Source organism: Bombina bombina, chromosome 6 (assembly GCF_027579735.1).
Source record: "Bombina bombina isolate aBomBom1 chromosome 6, aBomBom1.pri, whole genome shotgun sequence".
NCBI classification, from domain to species: domain Eukaryota; kingdom Metazoa; phylum Chordata; class Amphibia; order Anura; family Bombinatoridae; genus Bombina; species Bombina bombina.
In genome coordinates, this window is record NC_069504.1 from 790,178,491 (window position 1) to 790,187,066 (window position 8,576).

The 8,576-nt window shown below is 43.3% G+C and overlaps 1 protein-coding gene across 1 annotated transcript; it reads right to left on the bottom strand.

Annotated features, from left to right (window-relative positions):
* Positions 1–1,191: 1,191 nt before the first annotated feature.
* Positions 1,192–6,377, bottom strand: LOC128664629 (oocyte zinc finger protein XlCOF7.1-like). The gene is made up of 2 exons (XM_053719444.1): positions 5,821–6,377; positions 1,192–1,250 (listed from the first exon to the last, which is right to left on the bottom strand). Exons 1-2 carry the CDS (start codon positions 6,353–6,355, stop codon positions 1,192–1,194), a joined length of 594 nt encoding a protein of 197 aa, XP_053575419.1. The 5' UTR covers positions 6,356–6,377.
* Positions 6,378–8,576: the final 2,199 nt, after the last annotated feature.

Below are 8,576 nucleotides of genomic sequence, written 5' to 3' on the forward strand. Positions count from 1 at the left end.
CTAGTTTAATGTAATTTTAGTATAATAGTTAGGGTAGGTTAATTAATAGTTTAATATAGTTTATTTTAATTCTACAGGTAAGTTTAAATTTATTTTAAGATAGGGATGTTGTAATTTTAATGTAAAATTAGCGAGTTGTTAGGTTTAGGGGTTAATAGCTTAATTTAGTTTATGGTGCTGTGGGGGGCTGGCGGTTTAGGGGTTAATAGGTTTAGTTAATGGTAGTGATGTGGGAGGCCTGAGGTTTAGGGGTTAATAACTTATTACAGTTGCAGCGGGGTCCAGGAGCGGCGGGATAGGGGCTAATAACATTATTACAGTTGCGGCGGGGTCCAGGAGCGGCAGGATAAGGGTTAAAGTTTTAGTATAGTGGCGGCGTTTAGTGACAGGGTATAAATAAATTTGGTAAAAAGGCGAATAGCAGCAAGATCGATGACTGTTAGTTAACAAGAGTCAGATGCTCATCGCCCCATACTTGGTGCGTGGCTTTTTTTATAAATATGGAGATTGTATTCAGGTCCGCAGTCGCGATGTTAGGCGAGCGTATTGGTGCCCGCAAATGCAGCATAGTTGAGGCTTTGATAAATATCCCCCATTAAGTACAAGATACAAATTTTTATTCTAAAGTAACCATTTTAATAATCATAGTAAATTATTCTTCTGTATATGGATTATTCTCTCCTCTAGTTTAAACTTTGACCTAGTGTACCCACTTTTATATTGACTTCCCACTTGTAGGAAACAAAATCTTATATGCCACAGGTAAAAGATTATCAATAATGACATACGGCCCTTTCCATGATGGGAGAAACTTCTTCTCTCTAACTTGATTTCTAAGAAAATTGTAAAGATAAACTTGATCATTCACCTCATATTTTTTCTTTGTGGTTTTCATGTCATAATATGTCTTTGCACATAGTGCGGCTTTCTCAAGATTTTTCTGAGCAAAGACAAATGCTTTTTGCAAATGTTTTCTTAAATTCTCAACTCTGATCCTGAGTATGATACAACATATGCTGTGGAAGTACCATCCTTCTACCTGTGATTAGTTCAAAAGGAGACATTTTTGTTGCAGTACTAGGAGTGGCCATCAATACCAAAGGCAACTTAATATCCCAATCTTTCCCTGATTCCTTCACAAACTTTTTTATAATTTCCTTTTCACCCCCAGGATAGACCACATTCTTTTCATCACTTCACTTGTGAAATGAGTACCTCTATCAGACTCAATTCTCTGAGGAAGTCCAAACCTAGAGAAAACATAATTGATTAATAAATTAGCAGCTGTTTAAGACCTACAATTAGGGGCAGGAAGACACTCCACACATTTGGTAAACATACTTGTAACAGTTAACATGTATTGATTACCCCAACAGCGACACCAATGACATCCTGCCCTCCCAGGACCTCTGCAATAACCTCGCAATGTACTTCCACCGCAAGATCATCGACATCTATGACAGCTTTGTGCCCCAGAACTCACCCACCACCGCCTACCCACCAACACCCACCGATACCTCACCCAAATACACCACCGCCTACCCCCCCACTGACCATCTGGAGCCCCCTCACCACAGAGGACACCATCAGAATCATGAGATCGATCCACTCTGGAGCACCCTCGGCCCCATGCCCGCATCACATTTTCAAAAAAGCCGGTGACACCATCGCCCCCGAGCTCTGCAGCACCATCAACTGCTGCTCCATTGAAACCGGCACCTTCCCGGATGACTGGAATCACGCAGAATTAAAACCCCTACTGAAAAAACCCACGGCTGACCCCAATGATCCGAAGAACTACCGCCCAATCTCTTTGCTCCCCTTTGCAGCCAAAGTCATCGTGCAACTCGCTGACTACATCGAAGCCAACCACACCCTGGACCCTTCCCAATCCGGTTTCAGGAGCAAACACAACACCGAGACCGCCCTCCTCGCCGCCACAGATGACATCCTCGCCCTACTCGACTGAGGAGAGACCGCCGCCCTCATTCTCCTAGACCTCTCAGCAGCATTCGACACCCTCCGCAACCGACTACATGATGCTGGCATACACGACAAAGCCCTGGAATGGATCACCTCCTTCCTCACCGGCAGAACCCAGAAAGTTAGACTCCCACCCTTCACCTCCAAGCCCACAGAAATCAGCTGCGGTATACCCCAAGGCTCTTCGCTGAGCCCCACCCTATTTAACATCTACATGGCCCCTCTCTCCGCCATCGCCCGATGACACAACCTCAACATCATCTGCTACGCCGACGACACCCATCATCTCACTCACCAGTGACCCCACCACCGCCAAGAGAAACGTCCACGAAGGGCTGACAGCAGTCGCCACCTGGATGAACTACAACTGCCTAAAGCTGAACGCAGACAAGACCGAAGTCCTCCTCCTCGGTCCCACCACATCTGCTTGGAATAACTCATGGTGGCCCACAGCCCTCGGACACCCTCCAACCCCCACCAATCATGCACAAAATCTAGGCGTCATCCTGGACTCATCACTCTCCATGGACCGGCAAATCAACGCCGTCTCATCTGCATGCTTCCACACACTTCACCTGCTGCAAAAGATCTTCAAATGGATCTCAACCGAGACCAGGAAGACTGTCACTCACTCCCTCGTCAGCAGCCGACTGGACTATGGTAATGCACTCTACGCCGGCACCACCATCTCCAAAAGAGACTACAGTCCAGAACATCCAGAACTCCTCAGCCAGACTAATCCTTGACATCCCTCGTCAATGCCACATCACCAAACACCTGCAGAACCTGCACTGGCTCCCCATCAACAAAATAATAACCTTCAAGCTTCTCACCCACGCATTCAAGGCCCTCCACAACATCAGTCCTGAATACTTGAACCACCGCGTTACCTTCTACACCCCTACCAGACAACTTCGATCGGCCGACCAAGCCCTCGCTGTCATCCCCCGCATCAGGAAAACCATAGCGGGAGGCAGATCCTTCTCTCACCTGGCAGCCAAGACTTGGAACACCCTCCCGCTGCACCTCAGACAAGCTACCACCCTAACTAAGTTCAGAAAGGACCTCAAGACCTGGCTCTTTGACTGAACTGCAACCCTCAGCGCCTTGAGACCCTTACGGGTGAATAGCCACAATTTACAAGAACCCAATAGATAGAGATAGACCATGTGATGTCTTTGTAAGTGGCCCAACAAAGTCAATTTGTAAATCAGGCCACGGAAGAGACATACCTCTTTTTTGTAAAGGTTGGAGAATTTGGTTGAAACTGTGAACCAACCAAACACCCTTGACAATAAGTCTGAACATATTTCATCATATGTGGCCAATATGCATAATAACGCAATATTTCATAGGTAATGCTTTCCTAACAATGACCTGATGTTGGTGCATCATGGGCATGCTGCAGCATAATACCTCTAAAAGAAGTAGGAACAATCCACTTTATAAATCCATTATTAGTTGGAACTAACAAACGATTTTTAAGACTAAATTTAGACTTAAACTTAAATAAGATCCTAAGGTCCTCATTTTCAGCACAGTCTTTCTCATGGATTGGATGCACTGTAGGATCCTCTTTAAAAAGGTAACATTTGGGGGGCGTGTCCGGACCAAGAACGAAGATGGCTGCTATACTGTGATCTCCATTCTTGAGATATATACTCTGTTGAGAAATTGATGCTTTAACGAGTCATTCACTATCAACAATTGCAGTGTGGCGAAGGGGATACCCTAAATATCACTATTATGCTGATATTGTAAGGGACAGAGCTCATTAACCCGGACAAATCAGACTCTATATTACTACTGCAGGAGCAAAAACTATATCCTCCCCACTGGGAAACCGGGTATATAGTACATAGTAGCAGCTTTCATTTTGGCTGTCTATTTTCAGAATGGGAGAACTATATGTTAGAATGAAAATCGCCTTACTGAGGCTTGAGGGACAGATCGATAACAGCTACAGCAGTCTGATCAGCTTGTGAACCTCACAACCACGTGGGCTGGTACATCAGAGATGGCGAGGGTGAATAGGCCTGATGTAAGCCTGGAACTCATACTGCACCCTAACAATGCAGGGCTGACTATGGGTAACAGCGGCATGATCACTATACAACTACCTAACTGGGAGTGTTCTCCACACCTTCCCTTGACCTCTCTTATAGGGGATGCGGCCGATCCCCAGGAGCTACAGACTGCAAGTGGGGAGGGCCCAGATGGTGATATGCTATCTCCCATGCCGGTACTCCTGCCTGAAACGAAAAGGTTGTACACTACGGAGCCTCAACAACAACTTGCCCTGCATCTGTTGGTAGATACAGCCCGACCCCCACAAGGGAAGATATTGCTGGGAGCGGTAGGACATTTGAACTTCTGTTTGGGTGCTGAGAAGTTACTTGTGGGGATCTTTTGCCCTGCACCTACGCAATAGGAACTCTGGGCATACTGCTGTGGCCCGCTCGCTAGATCTGGTATTGGGTAGTGTAGATGCAATATACCCTCCTCTCCAAAGGACTTACCATTGACTGACATCCCATGCTCATCTCATACACATGAAGACTCTTTAGTCTAAGCTCACATTATGAGACACTATACTACATAATATCATTGTTAATGTGCACTGGTGTGGCTAGTGATGTTTTTTTTTTTTATTAGCTGTAAGGTACCTAACTGTATTTATGTACAGACTCTAACTCTGCAGAAGTGGGAGCCTATATATTTGTCCCTTTGCTTTTATCTAACATGTTATTACAAGCCATGATTTAATTTAATTTAGCAACACAACACACTAGCTATGAGTCCCTATGCATACTGCCATGGTGTAGTCTATAAGGCCCCTGGTAGTGTTTGATATAATTATACAGCTTGTGTCACTATTATGGCGAGGTTCGCACCACCATTCATGTCTCACTGATTATACTTTTATAGCATGCAGATTTAAATTATAATGTGCCTTTGTAGGACTGCCCTTTCAGACTGTGTTCTACCTTACCCTTTTATGTTTGGCATTATTTTATAGTTAATTCAGCAGCAGTCTTTGTTTTACAACCCTATGCCTCAGCTAACAGTTCTTCCTCCCCCTCTGATAACTCTGATTGAACAGGTCCAAATTAGACCTTCTACTATCACAATCAACTCCTTTGCTGCTACTATTGTGCTCCACCTTCAGCGGTGCTTACCCGCTGATACTATATATATATATATATATATATATATATATATATATATATATATATATATATATATATTAACTTAATCGCATCTTGCCCTCAATACGTCATATACTTCATATATGTCATATACTTTAAGTTGTTATACTTAAGTGGCATTTATTATTTAAGGCTAACTAATCATATTACTTATATATACTAATCCTCAAAGATTGTTTGCTTGCTACTCAAATCTACTAAACATGTATATACTATTTCTGTGGTTATATTTAGTATACCTTTGTTCCTATATCAGTTGGTTCATAAGTAACCATTGTATTAGCCACTGTTAATCGCTACTCTTTTTTTTTTTTTTTTTTTTAGGCTGTAATTACGCATTTATTATATATTTGAACATAGATCCCACAAAAATGTCCACATTCAGAACATGAAAATCCTTTCTCCTCTGTATGAATTTTCTGATGACGAATAAGATTTGATTTCTGAGTAAAACATTTCCCACAATCAGAACATGAAAATTCTTTTTCTCCTGTATGAATTTTCTGATGAGCAAGAAGAATGCTTTTACATTTAAAACATTATCCACATATAGGACAGGAAAATGGCTTTTCTCCTGTATGAATTTTTAGATGTTTAAGAAGATGGGATTTCTTAAGAAAACATTTACCACATTCAGAACATGAATTTCCCACGTAGCTTCTTTGATTTTGAAGAAGATGTAAAGAAGCATCTGCACTCTGATTATGACTAGGATTATTGCAGTTTGTGAATTCACCTGTACTTATATTGTCACATAGTTCCTGCTTTGCAGCTTCTGGCATATTTCTTTGCCACTGATCTTCGGATTGTTCCGTGTTACATGAAATCTTAGCATAATTTTCATCTGAGCTCTCATTTCCTGGGATCTCCATAGTCCTTAGTGCTTGGTGAGTCTCCATCATGACGTCCTTGTAAAGCTCCTTGTGTCCCTCTATATACTCCCACTCCTCCATAGAGAAATACACAGCAACATCATCACACTTTATAGGCACCTCCCCTGTCAGCAGGTACATGATCTGCAGGGTGTGAGTCAGTATCCTCTCTGTTGTCATCTTGTCCCCGGTCATGTCACTCGCTGTCAGCGAGTTATTCACACGCTCTCCTGTCAGCAGGTAGAGAATCTCCCGGATGTGATTCAGGATCCGCTCAGGCTTTTTGTTCATGATCAGTGAAATTCTGTAACACTGAGACATGTAACCACCGTACTGAGATTGTAGCAGTTTATACCAAACAACACTTCATGTGTGCAGCTATCTAATTGCAATGCCGCTACTCTTTAAATACTATAAAAAGAGATTCTCAAATTTTGTATAGCTGTGCAATGTACAACCTCTATCTGTTAATATATTGGACGTCATTATCTTTATTTGTAATATGGGTGGGAGGTAACGTCAACTCTGCATTTATATGTTTAGCTATGTTATTTCAGTGTTGTTTGTACACCAAGAATCTCAATAAAAGACATACACCGAGAAGGTATTCAATGTCAAAAACTTCCCCCTCAAGGGCACCTTGTTTAAAGGGACAGTATACACTCATTTTCATATAACTGCATGTAATAGACACTACTATAAAGAATAAGATGCACAGATACTGATATAAAAATCCAGTATAAAATGGTTTAAAAACGTACTTAGAAGCTTTCAGTTCAGCTCTGTTGAAAAGGCAGTTGGAAAGCCCACTGCAAGTGGAAAATAAGACACTCCCCCCTCCCCCTTCTTTTGTATATGAAAAGACCATTTACACAAACAGGAGCAAGCTGGAGAAGGTAGCTGATGGTATTCAAATAAAACTTTGGGGCTTGGTTAGGAGTCTGAAAATCAGAGCAATGTTCTTTAAAAATAAGCAAAATTATACATTTTTTTTAAGAAACAAACTTTATGGGCTTTATAAATAGATCATCCACAAAACATTTATGCAAAGAAAAAATGAGTGTATAATGGCCCTTTAACCATTGTATCACCTAAATCATTTCCTTCCTTATCAATACCATGCATCTTTGAATGACCCTTTGTCTTCTTCCAAAAGACAGTCAGGTCATTAGAGATAACAATATCATCAATTGCAAGTATCATCTTTCCATGTTTAACTGGCTTGTTATGGGCTCTCATCATCTGATTACGCTTCCACACAGGAAGGTATTCAACAAAACTGTTACCAGGGCTGTCCCTAGCCATTGCAGGGCCCAAGGCAGAATGACAAAATGGGGCCCCCTTTATCCCTGCATCCAAATCCGCCCAATCCCCACCCCAACCCCACCCAATATCCGCCCCCCAACCCTGCCCAATCTCCGCCCCCACCATTTTTACAAATAAAAAAAAATGGGAGAAAAATCATTTAAGGTAATGCACAACATTTTAAATAAAAAAACCTATAAATCCACTAAAGTGGAGCACTATAACATTGTATATATTGCAATATACCAGTTGTACTATTGGAACATCGGTTTATGTATATAATGAAGGTTTATGCTGACAATTCGGAATAGTTGAGTTGAAATGGGTCTTATTTTTATGTGTTTTCTTATGATAACAAGAACATTACAGAGATGACAGTGCCGCCCTAGCAAGTGCAGGTCCCTAGGCAGAATGACAGCGCTGGCCTCTACCCAGAACAAAAAATACTTAAAACAAATGGGGCAATGCACTGTACCACACAAACACAGTGCACAGATATAATACAAACACTCAGACACATACACAGACAGCCCCCCCCACACACACAGACAGACAGCCCCCCCCACACACACACACAGACAGACAGCCCCCACACACACACAGACAGACAGCCCCCCCACACACACACACAGACAGCCCCCCACACACACACAGACAGCCCCCCCACACACACACAGACAGACAGCCCCCCTCCACACACACACAGACAGCCCCCCCCACACACACACACACACAGACAGCCCCCCCCACACACACACAGACAGCCCCCACACACACACACAGACAGCCCACACACACAGATAGAGCACACACACACACACAGACAGCCCACACACACAGAGACAGCCCACACACACACAGACAGCCTACACACACACACACAGCCCACACATACACACACAGCCCACACATACACAGACAGCCCCCCCACACACACACACACAGCCCACACACACACAGACAGCCCCCACACACACAGACAGCCCACACACACACAGACAGCCCACACACACACACACACACAGACAGCCCACACACACACAGACAGCCCCCCCCCACACACACACACACCCCCACACACACACAGTTAGCCCATACACACATAGACAGTCCACACACACACACAGACAGCCCACACACACACAGACAGTCCACACACAGACAGCCCACACACACAAAGACAGCCCCCCACACACACAGACAGACA